Source organism: Caloenas nicobarica, chromosome 2 (genome assembly GCF_036013445.1).
Source record: "Caloenas nicobarica isolate bCalNic1 chromosome 2, bCalNic1.hap1, whole genome shotgun sequence".
Taxonomy (NCBI): Eukaryota; Metazoa; Chordata; class Aves; order Columbiformes; family Columbidae; genus Caloenas; species Caloenas nicobarica.
Window position 1 is genome coordinate 128,770,511 of NC_088246.1, and position 22,671 is coordinate 128,793,181.

The following is a 22,671-nucleotide window of genomic DNA, read 5'->3' on the forward strand; positions in this document are numbered from 1 at the left end:
CAGTGCACCTCGCTTGTGCGAGCTGTTACCCAAGTTACTCACGCACATGCTCAGGAGCTGTCGGAGAGGGTGGCAATGCCCCTGTGCGTCAGATATTTGCATGTGTTAGTGGCAGACAAATCCCGTGCATGAGATTATTCTCATCACCTGTTGAAAACCTGTGTGCATCACATGCCATCCTACCGCTACTGGTAGAGCAGCTACAGCTTGGCTTTGACTTCTGCAGCTCCGTGGCTGCATCAGGAGTGTACGCCTTCCTTATGTGAACAGGAAGCTGTGCAAATACCTGGAGCCTTCTTGTGTGTTTGATTGCCTCTCAGTAAGCAGTGTGATTTCCTGTGCTCGGGTCTGTTGCAGAGGGTTTCCTCCAAGGCTTCTTGGGACCTGGTTAAAGGAGAGCATGAAGATAATATATTCCAGATAATATATTCCAGTTCTGTGTTAGACTGCCAGCAGCATGATGGGATAACAGAGACTGATGTGTTGGTTACAGGAGGGTGTTTTCTTCAAAAATTACAGTTTTAGAGTTGGTATAACCTGAATTTGAACATTCCTTGTTCTGCATAATGCCATGTGGGTCAAATAGCCGAGGAAGAGAGCTGAGAGAGCTGTGTGTGAAGGATTTGCACACTACAGCTGTTCCTGCTCTAGTGCCTGGCTACCAGCCCATGAGCAGCTCCCTCCAAATTAAACCATCCTGATTTACAGGCTTAAGCCATACATTTTAACAAAGCAATTGCCTGTGTGTGTGTGTGTGTGTGTGTGTGTGTGTGTGTGTGTGTGTGAAAAAGAACAAGTGAGCAGTATGTATTTCATGCTGTTTCCTTTAAAGTTGGAGGTGACCATTCAGCATACATAAGCAGCCCTTACATGATAAACCATCACATGGCGGGTGAAAAGTTAGAAGGATAAGTTCATACAGATATGATAAAAGGGACACTTACATTTTAGCTGGAGGCTTTAGTCAGTGACACTTGAATTTGGTGGTGGAAGCATTCTCACTGACTTCAGTCTTAACAAAACCAACATTTGACTCCCAAATTTCAGTAACTATTTTTCAAGTCAGGGTTTGATTTGAGAATATTTGAGTGGAACAAAACAAATAAAAGAAGAAAAATAAAAATTAAAAAAAAATACCAAATCTGCAATGTCCTTGTCTTCTTAAGTATATGCCAAATCAGCTGGCAAAAGCAGGTAAATTCACAGTGAAATTAATTGCTGCTGTTTCTTTGTATCAGTTCTAATAACGACTGGGCAGCCAAACCTCACCATAGGCAGGTAAAATCCTTCCTGGGAAAATTCCGTGGGAGCCTGCCTGATTGTCGTTGGCTTCCCTGGGTCCTAATTTACCAGCAGCAAGTAGAGGAGCAAAATTAAGGTTTGATGTGGCCAACTGAAAAGCAGTGACAGTGGTTTTCAGTCACACTGAAGCAGCAATCTGGTATCTGGCTCTCTTCTTCATTCGGTACCAGGAGTGAAAACAGGCATGGGAGAAAGATGTCAGTTCCCATTGACAAGTGAATTTAGGGGTGCTGGCTTCTGGTATTTTCCCAGAGCATGACTGACACTGACATTTTGGGAGGAGGAGGTTGTTGGGAAGTGTAGTCTGTGATTCTGGAGGTGGGGGCAGGATGGAGCAGGGGACACAGGTGAAGATGGGGTTGCCCCTGGGCTGGAGACAGGAACGGATAGGAAAGCCTGGGAAGCAGAAAGGTGCAGAGTGTGCTGAAGAACAGAAAAAGCAGAGTCACCAAGCTAGAAAAGGTGATGCGCAAGATGATGCCGCAGTCAAATTTACGGATCTGAATTGAAATGTGTCTATGTCATAAGTAAAATGGCCTCTGTCGTGTGGCGGTGATCATTTTTAAGTATGTGAACTTCAACTTTGTTTTTTTCCTGCATGTGATTTTTATCTGATCAACCCTGAAATGCCGTATTTGTTTACTTTTTTAAAACCCTAGCTGATGCTCCTCACACCACTGTTTTTTCTCTCTTCCTCCAATTAAACAATATCATGGAGAAGTGCTGTGAAAACAGAGCTTTGTCACTGAACGTAGTGATAATGATTAGTTCATGTCATGACAACACTGGTGAAGCACTCTTCTTATTTCCTCACAGGAGTTAGCATTCTGCATATCACTTTTGGCAATTCTTATCATACTACATCGTCTTTGGAATCTGATACAATACATGATTTGTACTTTCATGGGTAGGAAATATTTTGTTTTACCATTAACTAACAGTTCAAGTAATGTCTCTGGTGATGTTCCTACATGGTTTTAAAGGAATTTTTTCCCTTCCTTCCCATCCAAAACCCTCATACTAGTTCACAATACAAGCTGCCAAAAACATTTCTTCCTCGCACCTTCCAAACGCCACCCTTCAGCTTACTCCTGCATGGTTAAACATTGCATCTCCCTGGTTCAAAATGAAGAGAGACTTTTACTCCCTCAGATACATGGGGTTATTTTTCAGTTGCTGTTCAGATGACCAGCAGGTTGGAAAACCTGCGGGTTGACAGGAGATACAAAGAGCCCTGAGCTTGTTCAGTCCAACAAATGAGGGAGGAAGGTCTGGAGAGTAATGGTTGACATGACAGGGGTAAACATCAGGAAGAAAAATTCACTGAATAATCCTGATTCCGACCGCAAGCAAACCACCAGTTCTTCCTCAGGGGGATGGACCTCCAGGGAGCAGGGGTCCAGCCATCCCCCTGTGTAGAAAGTCCCCCCAAATCCCAGCCCACACAGCACATCCCACATATGGGGAACTCTTCTTCAGGTCTTTTTTCCACCAAAAGGCATCCAAAGCCACCTCTCCCACATTCCCAGTGAGTGCAGGGAACCGATGTTGGCCCCTAAATGCACCTCCATGCATCTGGGGGGACCTCAACCCTTTAGACACCCAAGGCTATGTCTGTGCTTTTAAATATCCATTTTTCTGTAGGTAAAGGCTTTTTTCCCTTAGGCCACACTAATTAAGAGCTGAAATATCTACAAGATCAAGGACTAAGACCTTCACTATCCAGCAAAGTTGTCCCGAATGCAAATACTGTAAATTAAACCTTAACTATTCCACAACATCTCTTCTGGAATAGCTCCTTTTTGGTAGACACTGTCCACGATTTAGTTCTTTCAGCTCCAAATTCACACCCCTCTTAGGTAAGATATACATATATACTCGATTTCTAAAGTGACATGGCCAATCTGCAGAGAATTCTGTGTTACCACTGGGGTGTTTAATCTTTTTCACTGAAGACCAAAGACCTCTGACACCAAAAAACTATAGTTACCTTTGGGTATTTGCTATAATGACAGAATAATTCAATTTTAGTCTATTCTTCAACACAAAAATGCTTGGTTTTCCCTGCTTGCTTTCTGTACTGCATTCTAAGCGCTGTACAACATGATAGGGTGCATCTATGAAAAATGATGACTTATTATTCTCCTTTTATTTGCAAAAATACCAGCACTATGACTGAAGTATATCTCTCCATTAAAAAAAAAAAAAAAAAAGGGAGAGGAGAGAAGCTATCACCTATGCTTTAACTGCATAAGTTATGCAAAAAGATGAACCGTCTGGTAGTAATTTGAATTTGAAAAGCACTGGACACTGTGAATCTCAATTAAATTTATGGATCATAGTTTAGTTTTCATTTATTTGTGTTTGGTTTTGAAAATGTGTTGTATTATTGCAAGAGGACATAGAGATTTTTGTACTCCTGGGAAATCAGGCATGCGAATAGTATTATGCTCTTTTTTCCCTCTCTGTTTTTTAATTCAAAATACCTTTGAAATTAAAAATAGACAAATGCAGAAAGCTCTCATTCCTACCATTTGAGACCTCTTTCTATGTGGTCTCTAGTGACAGCTTTATGATTTATTTAATCATGAAATAGAAAGGAGGCAAGGGCAAAAGGCATTTTGGTCTCAGACTCTATTTGCATAAAAATTATTTTCTTCTCCAGTGTAGAGAGATGGCTGTTTAGACAGTTTTTGTGTCTTTATCTTTCATGTGAGATATCAGGTCACTGCCCTTTTTTCATTTTGTGTGATAAGATCCTGAAAGCCAAATAACAAAATTACTTGAAATAACTGTAGTAATAAATTATAATAATAATATACATCTGCATGACTGTCATCATAAAAGCAGCATATAATTTATTTTCAGACTGTTTAAATAGAATGCACTGATAGGGATTTCCTTGCTTTCCAGCAGCAAAAATAGATCAGCTCTCCCTACTAATCTCCAAAATGTACCATATTTGAGGGCTGCTTTACTCTGAGAAATTGTATTGATGCATCAAGAAATTTCCTCCAGAGTGCAGGAAGGTGCATCAGCAGGGATATGGCAATGGGAGGTGCAGCTCACAGGTGTACAGGTTGCTTGTTCTAAGAAGGGACGGCAGGAGATGATTCAGCATGAACGAAATAGGAAACTCCGCACTAGAGAGCTGCATCCCGCTTCGGGGAGTGCCTAAGTCAGGCGTACCGTCACCGCAGGCTGCTTCTGCGTCTGGCGGAGGATGAGAGGCATCTCCAGGGACACAGCTCACCAGCTGCTGCTGGTCCACACTGGGCACCTCTTCACATCTGCCTGCTGAGCGTGAGGTGATATCGCTCTTAACCCAGGTGCTTCTGCACTGAGGTCTTGTGGAGTGAATCTGAGACTCTGCAGGTGGCAACAAGGAGCGAATGATTGAAACACAGGGAGCGAGAAGAGCATCGATCAGCTGCCTTGCCACCACAGGGTGTGATGTGTTAGTGAAGGGTGACACAGACATTAACAAGCAGCCCTTCCCAGGGTTTTAGACTCCCTTCTTGGAGACTAAAACAAAAACTTGGAGAGCTTAGAGACAGTCTGTGTGCCAGGTTACAGAAGAAGGTGCAGCAAGGCTTCGCTAAGTCTTGTCTTCTCGTGTTCGGTCTCAGAACACAGGCTAAGTGAGCTAGGAAGAAGAATATGAATTTTGTGCATTAGACTTCAGAAACTCATTCACTGGTCTGGCATTTCCAGACTCAGGCATGTGCTTTTGTGTTCTTTACACCTGAAGGACGCTACCAATGGCAGATGGGTGTGGAGTTTTAGCCATATGAAGAACGATGTGTGTGTTTTGTAAATGCTCGTGTCACCTCATTGTCGGACTGGCACACCTGAAGGGTGATATGGCCCTTCAGACTACTGGAAATCTGATTTCTAAATATACACTGAGTCATTCAGTAGAAAAATTAGTTTGCAGGAATGCTGAACATCTGTCCATTCTAACAGTGCAAATGTTCAATACTCCCAGCTAACCAGCCAGGTGTGTAAGCCCATCTTGCTGCCCAGCTTTAAGCAACCAAACATGAAAAGCTGTCCCACGTTCTGCCCTTCAGTTCCCTTGTGCAGACCTCTGACAGCTCGAGAAAGCTATGCACATCAAGAACAGTAAAACCACCTCCCAAGAATGTGTAGTTCTTAAAAATGTCTCCCCATGCAGAATCGCTCTGTCCCTTGGTTTGTAACAGAGGAATCCCTAAAATCAGCAGTGACAGGTATTTTACCACAAAACTTACTTGTGTTGTCACAGGAAGAAGGCAGATCCCAAAATACCTTATATCTGCTAAAATTATTTCAGTCTGCTTAAATTGCAGAGGGCAATGGATGCATGAAGAAAAGTTTGTTCAGATTTTTCCCTAGCCAGATTTTTGTATGCAACATCTTTCATGCTGTAGCACCATATAAATTTGTGAAAGTTTATGAAGGTCTTGTATTCAGCTGAGTCTCTGGTTATCCAGTTTATTTTACCTAAGATGAAGTAGTAGACTCTATATTCTGTTGCTCAAATAATTCTTTGTCAGAGAAGTGTCTGTCTGTGGCTCCAGAGGACTCGAGTGCATACATTTAGTTTGAAAGGAAGTGCAAGTTAATCATCCACAAACACTATTCTGATCTAATTTCCCTTTGTTGCCAGTAAGTACAGTGCTTTAATTCCATAAGGATATAAAATATAATCAGGACTGAGCTGTTTGGGAGGAGAAATACTAATGGAGTGGCCTATGTTAATCTTGTTTCATTAGTTTTAAAATTTTCTATTACTTGCTTGCAACCTTATGCCATCTGCCAGAATTACCATAGGGATAGTCCTCTCTGTATTCATGTACTGTAGTTCTTTTTGCCCTGCTGCTGAATACTTCAGTTTTAGCTGGCAATCCTTCAAATATTATTCCATGAGACAGCTTTAAATCACGTCAGAGAGGTCAGTACTTAGCAAAGTTTTAGCCGATTGGTTGTCATGTTAATATTCAGGCAACACGGACAAAATAAGATCATTTAAAACAAAAATAAGCCGGAAAGAGATCACGCTGTACTCATTGCCTGTGTACCTCTGCTTTTCCATCAATCTATAGAAGGTACAGTCCCACATTTTAGCGCAGCACTACCCTGGAATGATTGTACAAGCATGGCAGTGATACATAAATAACACAGGGTGTTTCAAAAAGATGGACCCTATTTGAAATCACTGTATCTCTGCAACCATGAACTGCCACGTCAAAGACTATGTTTTTGTGCCACCATTAGTGACTAATCTGGATGACCTCGAAAACAGAATCATGGCAGTGGTGATCTCAGTGGAAGAAGACACTTTGCGAGGCATTTGGGATGAATTTGGTCCATCTTTTTGAAACACCCTATAATTTCCTTTCTCTCCTCTGAAGTGGAAACTCAGTCTTGCCAGTCTGCTCTGGTAAGGAAGCTCAGTCCCCCTCTTCAAGCCAGATGCTCCAAGAGGGAGGATTGCTTTCTCGAGAAAAGGCAGCCCTGCAAGACTGGACCTTGCAGGAATGGTGCTCAGCGAGGGTCTCCCTCCCCTCTGGCCCACCCGACGCAGCCTTCCTGCAGCTTGTCCCTGGCATGGGACAAGAAGTTTGTCAGGATCAGCAGCAGGCACCCCAGGCAGCTCTCTCCTGGGAAGGCAGCGGCTGCTCCAGAGGCTCTCTGCTCCCTGCAATGAGCATATTTAGCATTAACAAAGGATCTGGCAATGCAGAGAGCAAAAGTAACTTGATATTTACCATCTAGGTCTGGATATACTTGTACTGTATCTTTTCTTAGGTGGAAAACTGAATGGGTTTACTTCTATACAGTTAAAAATCTGTAAGTTTTGGCTGAATGAAAAATGGGTCATCTATTCTTCCTGAAGATAGATCAATAATTAAATACCAGCCTATCTGATTGAATTACTGGCAGTAATTAGTAAACCGGGGCTGACTCCTTGTGTTGGGTATTGTATCACGCCACTTTTGTAGGAGACTCACAAATCTGTTAGAATACAAACCCAGATTAAATTTTGTTTGAAGCTTCTTCCTAAACTTCTATTAAAATTAACTTTGGGGGGGAAAAAAATAGTGTTCATCCTCTAGCTGAAACACAAGAAAAACACTAGATGCAAGAATCTCAGTTAATGGTCCAGAAATTCTACCTTTGCTTCTCTGTAATTTGACTTAGTGAGTTGGGATTCGATTATAGGAGCTGGGTGGGAGGCCACTCAGGCTGATGTTTAGTTGGTGGCAAATTCTGCCCGTAAATTTCCATTTTGCATCTTGATTTAGTGCCTCTGGTGATATATTTTTTCCCTCAGTTTAGTAAATACACATAGAGAAAATCAGGAAAGTCTTGATAGTTCCTCTTTTAACACCTCTCTCCCTTGCTTCTGAAAATTATCTGAGTGATTCAGAGGCAGCAGTGATGAGTCGTGAGGGCAATGCATTAAGACCAACTTTCAGACAACAGTTTCTCATAATTAATATGAGTGGCAAATACTTCATCTGAAGTTTTACCTCGAATAGTCTGCTCTGTGATTTGTCTGGTGAGTCATTGATACCATCTGATTTATGTATATTTATTTTTTTCAGTCTATTACTAACAAAAGGACCTCCACAATGACAGTGTGGACAAAATTATTTCTCCTGTTCAAAATAATGCAAAGCCAGGCTCACTTAGATATTTTCTTTCTGCAACTAGCTCATTTAAATACTGATTCCTACCTCAACTCGACCTCCTCCTCCAAGCATCGCTTGTTTTGCTCATTGTTATGGCATTCAGAAAGGAAAATAGAGTGTAAACAAAAAATATTTCTTAATGATGGATTAACCGTTGCTGTTTTATATCACGTCATGGTAGATTTATGTCACAACAACACAAGCCATCTGTTTGTAAAATATCTGGTTAGTTGCCATGCTGCTGCCTTGAGACAGTTCAGGCTTTCAGTGTAGCTGCACACTTACCCATGGAAAGCAGTACTGGCAGTCCTGTAGCCATAAGAGATAGATCAATAATTAAATACCAGCCTATCTGATTGAGTTACTGGCAGTAATTAGTAAACCGGGGCTGACTCCTTGTGTTGGGTATTTTATCACACCACTTCCAGGCTTTCCTGACTTGTGAGCAGGCGAGGGGCTGGACCACAGCACCCTGCAGCATTCGGTGCCCACCTACCCGGCATTTAAAATGGACATACAGGTCGGGGGGCTGCATGTGCAGCCAAAATGGAACTGAAAAAAAAGGTGAGAGACATGTCAAACAGCTTTGATTCAGTCTGAGTGGTATGTATTCCTGACATCTTTACAATAATCTTCAGGTCATTGAGTAAGAGACCAATGACTAATTAAGAAAACCTGTTATCCCAGGATACTGGTCAATGGAAATAGATGGGTGCCACAACGTCCAAGCCATGCTACAGATGTCCGACATAGATGTCACACCTGTGACTGAGCAGAAAATTAGGATCTTACAATCCCAGAGAAAAAGTGATTTGAATTTCTCGTTGCTCTTTTTAATTTAGAGAGCACCCTATAAAATCTACCTGAGATGATCTCAACCACCAAAGGTGGTGATCAAAATACAGACCCAGTCTCTTATAGCACTCCTTCCTCAGCACTTCTGCACATAGAAGAAGTGGCTATTTTTCAGGATGAAAAACTTGCTGTATGATTTGCTCTATTACAAAATGTCTTACTGAGGAAGGGTAAGCTGGTTTTGTCCCGTCAGTGCTGGTGAGCCTTTCCAATGTCTGACAACAGCTTTATTTTTTTAATACAATCATTTTTTATATTTATGCACAATTTCATAATTTAATTTTATGAAATAAATAGACCCCTTTTAAAAGAAAATTGAATTGGTGCCCACCCAGATGCCACTCAGTTCCAAGCTTGCCTCTGAGGACAGTTGCCTCTGATATGTGCTCTATATTCTGTAAAACCCGGTCAATAACTGTGATTGAATCAGAGGCTTTAAGAGCAGTATTTATCACAGCTTCCTTGGACTTCACCTGGGAACAGTGAGAGATGGGCAGGAGGCAGCTTGATTTAATATCTTGCGCATCGGCTGGCCGAGTGCTGTGCAAGCAAGCCAGCATTGCTAATAGGTGAGGAGTGATTACAGTGTGAGACGTGACACAACAGACGTCTGTCCAGAAAGTCACGGTGCTATTCACTGAGCAATGTATTGTTCTTGGAGTAGAGTCATTTCTTGGCTACCAGTTTCAGTTGCTGCAGAAGTATTAAGGAGAAGATTCAGGCAACTGAAGACGCGGAAAAATGAGCACACAAAGAAAAAGGGGAAGCAGCAACAGGTCATGAGGGAAAAAAAGTGTTTTAACTGTGGCCAAGGCTTTCTTTTTTGTGTTACATGGTGGCTTTAAAGAATGGCAACCGGTTGCTTTAGCTGATGTTGCACCTTTTTTTCCTGTATCTCCATCAGTGTGGTTTTGCCTCTCAGAGAACATGTGCTGTGTCCACAGCTCATATATACCACCCCCTGCATACGTACAACAGCCCAGCTTAGTCAGTCGCTTGCAATGTGAGCCGTGCTCCGACCCCATGGCACGGTATGTGTCCGCACACCTCCCGGCTACACCAGCTCCGCTATCTGATCCTGTGAGTGGAGCTCGGGGGTGAATCACAGTCTGAACTGGCACTATTTACAAAAATACCACTTGCAGAGGAAGAAAAAGCTTTCATTTACAACACTCCGTATTACTCAAAGGAAAGACTACATGACAGAGATAAACATGACGTTAAACCATTACTAGGTTTGCTACTTCCCTCTGAGAGCTAATAGCAAAGTTTCTCTGACATGGACTAGACAGGTTACTGCCACAGAGAAGTTCTTGGAAGGTCTTTACTTCATGTTTAACTCATTGATCTGAAGACATACAAATTTGTCTGATGAAGCAGAAGCTGGGGGAAGAGGGGAGTTACTCACTGGTGGCTGTGAGTAACTTTCTGGCACGGGTGGCCAGCACATACTGCTCACTCCTGCACCTTCTCAAGATGGTCCTTTCCTTGCTGGACAATTCTCCAGCAGGACTGGAAGAGAGCAGAAGTGACAGATGGGTCATTGATCAGGAGGTCCTCAAAAACTTCTCTGTGTGAGGAACAAAGAATGATGTGTGGATAGATCCAGGAAAGACTGTTATGATCATGCAGTCTTAATATTCCTGTGTTTGTAAGACTTTCCTGCTGGGTTTCCTTCATTTTCCTGGACAGTGGTGGTACCAGGTTTTATGCAGATTTGTTGTTAATCACTCCCAACAAGAAGTAATGCCAGTGAGGAGCATCAGTGGGTGAAATATTAAACAAATATCTTATTTCTGGCTTTTTTGTTTGTGTCATGAAAAAGATATGTGACATAAGTTAGGGAATTGTATTTCTTTTGTCCCCAGTAACAGAAGAAATCCACTCCCTCACACTGTCCTCTAAAACTGTTTCCACCACTAGTTCAAGTGTCCCACAGGAGATGTGCAGATCCTATGCCAAAATAAGCTATACAGGCTGTTTTCCTCCGAAATATATTTGGTCTCTTTAAGGTCATTATGTAAGAGACATTGCATTAGACATTAGCCACATAATGTTAATTGTAATATAATGAAAATCTGCCGAAGAAAGGAATTTCCTCCCAATGGACTTTTAAAATCCATTACTGACCACTATTGAGAGAGTGACATATCTAGTACTGTGAGTGGTGGAGCTTGTCCGTGCATATTATTTTGTCTGCCACCATATGTATTTCCATGGCAGGTAATTATAGCAATTATTTCAGAAAATATTCCATTGGTTCCCACTAATAAAGAGAAAAGATCCATACAAAATAAGCAGCCTCTTAGCTTGGAACAATATTGTTATGATATATGTGACAGCTGCCAGGTGTTATGCTGAAGGAGCTAGACTGCATAAAAATATGAAAACAAAATGCTTGAACTAAAGTTTAAAGTATTTAAAAATAACCTGTTGTGCTCCCTTTGTTTCCGCTGCCTGGAAGTGCTGAGCGCCAGAAATGCAACATTAGACATCTGAGGCAGACAAGCATAGCCTACAGATTCCGTGATGGCTTTGTGACCAGCTAGCATTTTTTTAATCATGTCTGTTCTTGTCAACACTGGCGGTTGTTTCTAAACAAGCCAGCTAAAACTTGGGAATTAACTTCAATTTCTCACTCATTTTATGAAACTACCACAACCGTAGAAGTAAGAAGCTTGTATTTTCACCGCTTCTCTTTCCAAGGTCCACATATTCTAACAAATTCACACTCTTGCTCTCCTGCTGGATCAAGAGGAGGCAGCAAAGACATTGGGTAGTTCACATGCCTCTAAGGGTGTAGATCCATTTTTTTCTGTGGCAGCAAAGGTGATTTAGGAATTTCTTGCCAAATGGCCCTGCTGCTTCTTCCTGCCCAGATGCTACCACTCACATGGCATTTGCGTTGAGGCAGCTGTTTGTTGGAATCAAATCATTCAAATGGTCCAGGCCTAAAAATATCTTCCTTCACCTCAAAAAAACAACAAGAAATTGATATCATTTCAGTGACATTCCTGTTCTTCACACAGCCCTGCAAACAGCTGTGACAATGCAAAGGGACAGTGAACCTCGGAGGCAAAGCGGGAGGAGGTGGATGGGAAACCAAGGGGCAGGACCTGCTTTGGTTAGTGCTGCTGTTCCAGAAAACATTTGTATAGCTGCACAAGTGGGCCATTTGTAAGCAACTGGTGCATCCATGCGCACAGCTGTAAGAAATAACCGCCTTTCCTAGGGCACACTGACTTCTAACAAATCACATGGATTCTTTTCTCGCTTATTTCACTGTAAATGTAGACATTTCTCATTAATTCAGTTAAAACTGAGACCATGATTCCACAAGTTGGTAAATACAGCTTTGGAGAATTCAGCAGTAGGTCAAGAATAACATACTCAGGTGACACAAAATGTTCAGCTACTACAAATTCACTAGGTAGGACCATATTTGTTAAAAAAATGTAAGGAGGTAATTTTTGCTTTGCCAACAAAGGCATAAGCTATTCTCCTGTGGCCAGCAAAAAAATAGCAACCATTTTTGTTTTCTGATTAAATAAAAAAATAGTCATCATTAGTCATGCTCATTCTGGATAAAATATACTGGTGGATGATCTACAGCCCTGGAGGAAACAACCATCTCAGCCTTCATTTCTCTTGTTTCTCACATCTCTTTGCAAGCTGGTGTGATATAACCTCTGAGAGGCCCACTATAACAATTGTTTCTCCAGATCCTACCTTATCAGAAGTCATAAAAAATAAGCAAAAAACACCAAAACAAAAACCAAACTGAAGAAGACTATGAAGACACTTCATCTTTTGTCCTGACTTCCTAAATTTAAGAGTTACTGATCTTGTAAAAAGTAATAGTGCAGTCAACGTTCTCCATTCGTATCAAGCAGTTTTCTGATATTGTGAAGTATTTGGCTGGAATATTTTTTGTGTAATTACTTAAAAGCCAGATCTAGTCCAACCCTGTGACCAGGTATGTCTCTAGAGTCAGTAGAGAGAAACAGGTACCTCCAGAGGGCAAGGCTCCCTATAGATGCTTCTTTTAGGATGGGACAAATCACCCTCTGGTGGTGCCTTTCTCTTCTCACTCCCATTAGAGGGGATGAATACAGTTTGCTTGAGTGGATATATGTCATTTCTGGATGTCTGAAGTTTAGTAACACGGATCCCACTCTTTGTATCTAAAGGTTATGGAGATTAGCGATGGTAAATCAGAAAACAGAGTGTAGACTTCATTGTGTTTCAAATATCTAGAAGGCCTAGACTGCCTATTTTTCCCCAGCATAAACAGGGTAACTGCTGGGCCTTAATAAATAACAACATTATGACAAAGCCATCCCACCCACCCCTTTCCTCCCCTCCACACCCTTTACAAGAACCTTATACAGATTTAAGTCGCACTCTGCTTAAGGAAGCAAGTGCTGAAATATGCTGAATACCTGCAACTTTGATACGACTCATCAGGTTAAACACTGAGATCCTTATACTGTTAATTCATGCAAATTTCAGTGTGCCAGATGCTGAGGAGTGCTGAATGGCTGCCCAGTGGGAGTTGTGGTTGCTCAGCACCTCCAAAGAATTGGCATGTAAAGTCCAGCCTGGACTTTGCTTATGGGAAAAACAAATCCATCAGTCATGCAGGGTGTGCTTCCCTCCCTGCTTCATGAGCTGGCCTGGTGAAAATTCCCGGTGCTTATTGAAAGCATCATCTGATGTCACTCGACACTACGGGGGAAAATATAAGTCAAAGTGTAAGTATTCAGCACTCTCTCAGCATTGGCCTGATGTCATTAATGTAATCTGAGGTAAACACTTTAGTTATTCCTTATTACTGTTAGGGACCCAAATCAAGGGTTGGGACTTGTTTTTCTAGGTAATATGAAAAACAAGCCCTACCCATGAGATCTCCAAGACTAAGATAAAGCTTGGGTAGAAGCTTAACAACAGTTACCTAATAACAATGGACAGACACGATGAAGTGTTGAATCGGAACCGTCTGAAAGGCGTGTGGCAAGGGCTGTGCCGTGCTCAGCAGAAAGCTCTGCTCTGGCAGCTGAGCGGGGCTGCGGTAACAGGGAGAGCGAGGTGATCCGGGATGAGACTGCAAGGACCTCCAGAGGGGTCAGATGACCCCTGTATTGACACTGAGGAGACCCACTTCTGCTTTCCACCTTTCCGAATCATCTCCTGGTTCAAAAAAGTTGCTTTCTGTAAAAGTCTAGAGCTGAAAACTTTGCCTCAGACAATCCCAGTTGTGTGGGCTGCCATTGGAAGGGAGGAACAGGTTTAATAGTGTGGACAGAACCACTCCTGGCGCCTTTTGATGGTCTCTTGCCTCACATGGGAATAGCGCACCTCAGTCACTGTGTGACTCAGAGCACAAATACCAAAGTGTCACAGGTGTGAAAATAGAAGCCTAAAAGCTGAGGAATGGCCCTATTGTCAGTTGTGCTCTTGCTTCACTCCCAGCTGGGTGTGATGGCAAACGATTGCTCTTAGAAAGGCACATGGAGGTACTGCAGAGTGGCAGCCTGCTGAGTCCCGCGAGGTGCAGGGACTGAATGCTTCCTCCAGCCAAACCCAGTGGGAATATGTTGGAGCTCCAACATCGTTTTGCTGACACAGGAAGATGTCATCTCAGCAGAATATGAAGGAGTTAACACATTATGAAATACAGTTTTGGCAGTGATGCAGACAAAGATTGTTTTGTTTGAAATGCAGCACCAGCGGAGCTGGTTAACAAGGCAATGCAGTCACCTGGCCAGTCTCAGTCATTACATTGTGCTTTTTTCCTTTTAACATGTTAGGCCCACATCCTATGAAACAAGCTTCTTAGCTTTAAGCCCATAGGTAGTTCTTAGCTTCAAACTAAAGCTTAGTTTAGTGTATATGTCTGGATAATGGCTGGTTGAAAGAAACATCAAGTGGAAGTACTAAAGAAAGCCTGTCTTGCACAGGAAGAGAAATGACAAGGTACCAGTGTGGTTTTAAGTAAAAAAGAATGAAAATGCAGGAATTTTTTTCTAAACCTCTTGGCAGTCCTATTCCTTTGCAGGCTGAGAAGTGGGGAGGCCTGTCCCACGCCTGCTAACACACACTGCTCAGGGCTCGGTGCACAAAATTGCACAACCAATTTCAAAATGACTTTTAGCTAGTCCAGACACTCAGGCTGCATTTCCAAAAATAAAAGGCAAAATTTTCAGCACCACAGAGGGCTAATAAACCACCTACGTGCCTGCATCCACTGAGATCAAGAAAGTGCAGAATCCCTTACGACTCAGAAAGTCTGGTCGTGTATTTACTGCTGGTACCTGACTTTTGTAATCAGTGTTGGAAGATTTCAGCTGGAAGGTTTGCATTCAGGACTTCCCTGGGCTGAGAGGCAGATCTTCTGCAATCATGACTCAATTAGCTACGTGCCTTTTCAGCTGAAGATCTGGCCTCGTGGGCCAGATTCTTTACAATACTTTTGCACAAACCTCGGAGACGACACATCTCACCAGCACTGCTGAAAATAGACTTCTGTGTTCAAGTGGGCAGCTGTTTCTCCCAGATTTTTCACCATGCTTGTGCTCTCTTTACAGTACATGATAAAGCTAGCAAGTAAAAGCTATATTCTTCTGCAAGATCCTTGTCCATAAAAATCCTTTCTGAGCCCTGTATTTTGCAGTGAGTAGCAGTGAGTGCTTTGCATTGAAAATATGAATCTAAGTCAAAGATTAGTCCACATTTCAAGTATTAAAGCAAATTCTTAGACAGTATTTCATTGGAACAAGTAGGGCTATTCCAGTCAAGAGCAAGTGAGGATCTAGGTCTGAAAAAGGAGCTATGAACCCTACTTAGACATAAAGAAATAGGGAGCTACTTTTTTCATACCTCCATGTTTTCTTGGCAGTTGGTGTCACACACTCAAATAGGTAGTAACTGGAATGAAGCCCAGTAGCCGATTTATACTTAACATACCATTAGTTCTTACTAATTCCTGTGGTACACTTTAACATTAAGCACTTATAAAAATGCTTGGAAAAATCATCCATCCCATGCTTCAGCTCCTCACAAGCACCCTCGCTCCATTGTTCCTGGGTATGTCTGCTAGCTTCGCTGCTTTGGTAACTTTCCATTTTAGGACAGTGTTACAAATTATTGAGTCATGTTAAAATTCAGAGGACACTGCTCTGTCATTTTCCCTCCATCAGTTAGTATCTTGACAGCAAATAGTTCTCCTGAGATCACACTGAAGTTCCCAAAGTAAGGCGAAACCCTGCACAGAGAAGGCTGGGGGTATTGGCTGTTTCAATTTTAAGAATGTACAATAATGTCTGTGCACATCTTGGAATACAGAGGGGAAAAAAATATCCTGTATATTGCATGTTAAATTGCGACTTTAATGATAAAGACAAAAGGCATTCCTTAGCTACCAAATCACCCAATTTTGAATATTTTATCTTTAATAGGTTTTCTGATACTGTCACAAAGTTGGTCTTTAATCTCCAACGAAGGGATCTGAAAACACTGGAACTAGTAAAAATTTTTCTGTATATCATGCTGGCCTGTTAAATATTTGGGTAATTTAAAAAATGACAATAATTTCTGTGATTAGCAGCTACAGCATGTCATGTCCTGATTATTTTTTTTTTACTGTAAGCATAGCATACCTGTGCAAACGAACACAGAATTTGGCCTGGGATATAAGTAGAAGCTTATATCTCTGTTCTTGGACTGAGTGAAATCAAAGTGAAATAAATATTAAAATACTTTAAAGAAAAAAAAAAGAAAACCACATTCAAGGCAGATTTCACGACAGCAGAACAAGTATCATTTTGACTGGCAATGCACAGACAATAAATTTTGGCTTTGGTCCGCATCAATCTGGAGGCCCCAGCTACACGAGCCAAGCTGGCTCAGGATAACTTCTGAAGAGGCAGTTATCACCTTCAGTGATAATATTCCAGAGGTCCAAATGAGGACTAAGCCCTTTGCACAGGTGCGACACGCTCACCCAGAGTAATCCTCCCTTTGCCGTTGTCCATGGCAAAAGTCCCTCTGATTCTCTGGCATTAGAAGTCTGGCTGGCCTCTCCAAATTTCTATGCTCCCTGCCTTTTCTCCTCTTTCTCACTTCATTCTGTTTTTCTGTGTGTTGTGAAATCTTAAGGATTTTAATGCAATTCATCTTTTCCTCTTCCATTTGTCAACTTTTCCTTTCTTTACAGACTGGTTCTGAACCGTCCCCTCAAGGACAAGTGGAGGAAACTCCTGTGAGCAACGAGAGGGGTGATGAGCCGGCTCGTCATATCTTCTCCTTCTCCTGGTTGAACTCACTGAATGAATGATGACTCACTTTGGCTGGCTTCTGCTGTGCTTCTCCTCAGAGGGACCGCGAGCACAGGCAGCCTGGCTGCAGTCAACAAAGAAACTGGCCTGGAAAAGGACATCCAAGCAGGTTTCATTCCCAGGAACTCAACTGACCTCCACATCGCACCTGGCCCTTGAGATGACAGTCCTGAGAGGGATGGGAGCATGGGGAAAAATTGCTATACTGTATGGTAGTCATAGTGTTTTCCAATGATTTCTTGTTTCCAGGGGTGAAATAGCATCACTACAGCTGTAGGCTGAGCACTGCTAGTGTTTTGTTATTCACTTTTTGGCATATCCCTGTGTAGGTGTAAATGCTTCACCAATATTGTTAGCTAAAATATTCACTAGTAGCATCCTTTGCCAACACAGCGTTTCTCCTCAGTATCCTCCTGCATCCTGGCTCATTGGTGCTGGTGACTTCAGTGCCACTATCATGTCCCTGGCAGCCCCAAGACAGGGTCGCACCTCAACACCTCTCTGCAGTTTCTCATAGTCCCCACGGTACCACTGCCTCCCTGGCCGCAGAGGCTGAACACAGGAGGGGAGAGGGAAGCTGCCATTTCTTCCTTCACATCTGCTCTTCCTGCTAAGGCACGAGAGATGACGCTCACATAAAGGGGTTATCTGTAGAGAAGGTGCCCAGGGACAGGGGTGAGGAAGATGCACTTGCTGAGAGCACTGGCCACCCCCGTGCAGGAATGCAGGACACAGCTCTGAGCCTGTGGAGCAGCCATTAGGATGCTGCCCACGTCTGTCCAGCCATTATCTGTGTCTATGTCTTCTCAGTCATTCGTGCATGTAGGAAAAGGGGCACATTCTTGCATGAAACCAGGATGCGGTGAGGAGGTCACAGGTATTCATTCAAGGTTTAATTTGAAGGCCCCATGGTGCCCTGTAGAAAAGGTGAATGCCAAATGTCCTGTTCCATGTGCATGGCAGGTGTTGAGCCATCCAATGAAATCGGATTTGTGTCTTAGAAGAAGCTCTACAAGACGTACTGAAGGTGACACTCTGCAAGTTTTGTCACTGAGGACAGGGTGTCAGCACTCAGTAGTGTTTAAGACAGATTGGCAGGCTGCAGAGAGTGCTTGGTGCCATGGGGGACCAGGTGTCAAGCTCTGTGCCAGGGTTCAGCATGGATCTTTCCAGGAGCCCCAAGCCAGGCACTAAACACACTTTTGGCAGGGGGCTGTGCCGTGATGTAGGGCTGCGCTGTGCCCCAGCAGGATGGGTGAGCTGGCAGTGCAGACACAAGGCAGCGCCTGGTCAGCAGGCTGTGAAGGGTCAGCCCCAGTTCTAGCCATCCCTGGCTATGGGGCTGAGTCACATCCACCCTCACTTGTATCTGTTTCCCCTGGAAAACGCTCCTGAGAGAAGTTTTCTGGGGAGCTGCATAGGTGAGGTCTGCGCAAAGCTTTGAGACTCGCACAGCCCAGGGCGAGCACCGTTCCGCACCGCCACTGCCGCCGCATCGCCTCCCGCTGCTGGAGCAGTTTTTCCCTGCGATGTGGTTTGGAGTGAGGGATTTCCTATTTTCTCCCTGTTGTCCTGCCAGGTTTTCCTCCGTTCCTCCCAGGAAGTTTCCTCATATGCACCGCCACCTCTCCAGCGCCCCTGGGAGGGACCCGGCTTGGGCACAGCCACCGGGTCGGGGGGAACCGAAGCGGGGAGGAACCTTCTCTTTTGGGGTGCGGGGAGGATGAGCAGAGCTAGGAAGAAAACAATAAAAATATGTGGGAGCGCCCCACCCGTTTCTCATCACTGCGCTCTGGCGGGAGGAGACTGCCCCGTTCTGTCCGCAGCTGGAGGAGCCGGGGAGCCCCTTCGGGGGGTTGCTGAGGTGGGACTCGGCAGGGCTTGGGGACACCGACCGGTCCCCGACCCCCTCCATCTCCGGGAGCAGCATGTGCCGAGCGCGGCGGCGGGGGGCAGCCCCTGCTCGGTGCCCGGGGCCGGCGGCACGTCGGGGCGCGACTCTGGGAGACCCCGCAGGGACGGGGAGGGGGGAAAAAAACATCCCCGGGAGTGACTTAGGGCTCCCTGCGGTTCTGGGTGTCCGCGGGTGCCCCCCCGGCCCGGTAAGCGCTGGGGAGGGGAGAGCAGCCCTCAGGCGTCTGGGGAAGAAAGTCTATCAAGCCATCGTTAGTTTGCAGCTTTTATTAAAAATATAAATATTAAACATTCTCTTACACAACAAAATCGACCGAGCGCTGAAAAGATGTTTTATTGTGAAAATGTTTACAGGAAAAAAAGTGGATTTAGAGTAGCTTACAGAGATTCCCCCTCCCACCTCCCTGCCCCCAGCAGAAAAGTTATCTGTCTTCTTGACACCATTTCTTCCAATGCCCACACATCCCTACGTAGCGATGGCACTAGAATAACTGGGAAATGGATAAATAAATAAAGGTAGGGGAGGTTACGAACGACACTCGTGTTTCTGCACTTGGTACACGGTTGTGCATGCTATTCAAGGGACAGAGGCTGTTCGGAGTACACCCTTCTAGGTTTAAAGCTATATAAAAATAAAGAGATGACATCAGAGCAGCACTATGGTACATCGGACGGTGTAATTATTCTTGTGCTAACTGCGGAATCTCTTTGGCAAGGCGAGGAGGGGCCGTTTCATTTCCCGATTATCTCCATCAGTTTCCTGTTGCTGTGAGCTTGCTGCGCTAGCTGCTCGGCTCGGGCCATCTCCAAGACTTCTCGCAGGAGGTGGAAAGTCAGATCCAGAGAAATAGGGGGCTCCTCGGAACGCTTCTCCCTCTCCACGGCCTCCCCCTCGGCTTCGCCCTCCTCGGGGCTCCCCAGCGAGCGCTCGGGCAGCTGCTGCAGCTCTTGCACCGCCTCCCGGAAAAAGTTGCTGGCGGAGGCTTCGGGCTGTAGGTGGCTGGTGCCGCTGGAAGAGGCGGAGAAAGAGCCAACGGGTCTCTTGTTGAGGTTGCCCAGGCGCAGGAAATACTCTTCTCCCATGCGGAGCAGGACGGGCAGAGTTTGCTGCTGCTGCTGCTGCTGCTGGAAGAAATCTGGCTGGTGCAGAGCCCCGTGGGGGACTACCGGGCTCTTGCTGAGAGCTCTGCACTCCTGGCAGGGCAGGAGGGCGACCAGCAGGATTCCCGTGGAGACGAGCAGCGGGATCTTCATGGTTGGGGCTCAAACCTGCAGGAGGCAGAGGGGGAGCGGGGGGGCGGGTGTTACACAGCCGAGCCGCGGTGGCAGGGAGGGCGGTGCGGGGCTGGGGAGGGGGCTCTCGCCGCCGCCGCTGTCCCGGTGCTGAAACGCGCCTCTCCGCACCCCTCCGCGCACCGGGCGCCGCGGCCCGGCGGCGCTCAGCCCCGGCCGGCCCCCGCCGTCGAGGCAGTCGCCTCCACCCGCGAAACAGCCCTGCGGGGAGGCTGTGGGCTGCGCCGGCAACGGCTCCCGGGGACGAGGCTGGGCAGAGCCCCTGTGGAGAGACTCCACGCGTGTGCGTGGACCCGAGCCTCTTCACCCATCCGGGGGGTGGGAGGGTGCGTGGGGTGCTTGCGGCGGGGCAGCTGTCCCCAAAACCTGCGTGGTGCGAGGTCTCGGCTCCCCTGCGCCTCCCCGCCCCGCCGGGGGAGCTCCCCGCCACCCGCGGGACCCGCGCTCAGCCCCACGCAGCGCAGCGCAGCCCGTTCCGCGCCCGGGCGCGGCTCCGCACCTACCCGGGGCGGCGGCGGCAGGGCAGGGCAGGCGGCGGCGGGGCTCGGCGGTGCCCGGTGTCCCTTCCTCTCGCTCTCCCTCAGAGTCGGCTCCTGGCGAACTTGGGATCAGATTTGGTCCTAATCAGAGCCGGGGTGCGGGATTTTTATAGCTTAGACCCTCTCCTGGAATCACGCAGAACTTGCCTAATAAGCTGACGCTCTCCTGACAGCCCGATTGCGTGCCCCGATCCACTGCTGAATAAATCATGGGGGCCCGTCGGAGCGGCGATGGGCCGAGTTTCGCTATCGCAACTCCAAATCTCACGTCCAATTATATCAACAGATATTTATCGCCTCTGCGGTGACGTCAGCCGGGCCGGGGGCCGGGGAGAAGGGTGGCCCCCCCACACTCCATTGACAAAAATACTTGAATGAGATTTCCTAGTGGGCGCGTACTATAAGAGGTCACTCCGGGGAAAATTTCCACTCGCGGGCCGGCCCGCGGGGTAGGACCTCAACCTCCCGGTACCGGGGCTGCCATCCGGGCTGTGTCCTTCCCCCATCCCCGCTCCCCCCCGGCTACCCACCGCCTCTGGGGAGGCTGCGGCCGGCCGGCGCGGGAGGCTCAGCGGGTCGCGGTTTTTGCGTGGATCCCCCCTTTGCCCTGTGCCCGGGGCCAGCCCGGGCCGGGACAGCGCTTGCCCCCGGCAAGCGGGCAGGACCCCAGCCGAGCCCCGCGGGGCAGGCAGGTGCCGGTGCCAGGAGGGACCCGCGGCACCGCTGGCACCATCACATCGCACAAGCTGCCCGCGCCCCCGCCGCCGGGACAGGGGGCGGAAAGCTCTTGGCGAGACCCCCCGGGAGGGGGGCGGGAAACCCTGGAGGTGCCGCGGCTGCCGGGGCCGCCCCGGGAGCATGAGCCGGGCGGAGACCGCAGCCCGGGTGCCGCTCCGCCCGCCCCTCCTGCCCTGCTGCCTCCGGCACCGCTGCCCGCTCGTCCCGGCCCTGCTCCCGCGCTGCCGGCTCCCGCGTTCTGGCTCTTGCTTCTCTCCCATGTCTCCCCACTTCTTGCGTGGAGGCGGCAACCGTTCCTTTTTCTCTTCCTTTCTTTTCCTCGTCTCTACTAGCTGATCTTCCCCACCTCTCCCCCCCATGGCCATGCGTTAAGGCTCTACCCTCCAGAGTGCCCTAATCCCATTTTTAGCTCCCTTTGAAGTGCTCTCCCGTCTCCATTATGTCTGCAGGTTCCAGATCATATTCCATCAATGTCTCCAGTCGGGCTGTGTACCCTCAGATCTCCTCTTCCAGGAGGAAGTAGTGCCTATAGAAATAACTTCTGCCCAATGCCCATTCCATGTGTAATGTGCATTCTTCAGGTTTTGCATCACATCAGCTTTGCCACTGCATCTCAGTCCTGCTTCTCCACTGCCTCGGTTGCAACATTAATCATGTCCCTCCCTTTAAATCCGAAAATTGTACTGAAAACTTACTGTTTTTTTCCTGCCTAGAATGTAAATGCTTGGGGTCACGCACTTGCATGTCTCCCACCACAGTGAGGAGTAGTGACAGACCACAGAAAGTGGTCATTTGCTATTGATGCTAAATGAGTGATGAATCTCAAATCTGTTTCCTTAATAAAATAATGAAGTTCAAACAACTTAATATCTGAGGTTGGCCAGAGCCCAATTCTGAGCATCTCCTTAGGGATGCTATACACTTTAATTTTTGCTATACCTGCCTCCAGCCTTGGATGCTGTTGGTGAAGTGCCAAACAATCAGATCTTGTGCATCACAATGAAACACATGGAA

The 22,671-nt window shown here is 46.1% G+C and overlaps 2 protein-coding genes across 5 annotated transcripts in view; one reads left to right on the forward strand and one right to left on the reverse strand.

The window, feature by feature from the left end:
- TRIM55 (tripartite motif containing 55) overlaps window positions 1-19,738 on the forward strand; it is a 40,110-nt gene extending 20,372 nt beyond the window's left edge. For 2 of the 4 annotated variants that reach the window (XM_065630141.1, XM_065630142.1), the window contains exons 10-11: window positions 2,119-2,209; window positions 17,053-17,146. In XM_065630141.1, the coding sequence (XP_065486213.1) occupies window positions 2,119-2,209; window positions 17,053-17,063 (102 nt within the window). In that variant the 3' untranslated portion in view covers window positions 17,064-17,146. Of the gene's footprint in view, window positions 1-2,118; window positions 2,210-17,052 lie in introns of all 4 variants that reach the window. The other 2 variants (XM_065630139.1, XM_065630140.1) reach the window with 1 other exon arrangement.
- Window positions 19,505-20,990, reverse strand: CRH (corticotropin releasing hormone). The gene is made up of 2 exons (XM_065630144.1): window positions 20,884-20,990; window positions 19,505-20,356 (listed from the first exon to the last, which is right to left on the reverse strand). The coding sequence occupies exon 2, from the start codon at window positions 20,339-20,341 to the stop codon at window positions 19,820-19,822; it is 522 nt and encodes a 173-aa protein (XP_065486216.1). The 5' UTR covers window positions 20,342-20,356; window positions 20,884-20,990; the 3' UTR covers window positions 19,505-19,819.
- Window positions 20,991-22,671: the final 1,681 nt, after the last annotated feature.

Excerpts from the sequence above, each read along its gene's own strand:
- CRH (XM_065630144.1), bottom strand. The coding sequence starts at position 20,341 with ATGAAGATCCCGCTGCTCGTCTCCACGGGAATCCTGCTGGTCGCCCTC.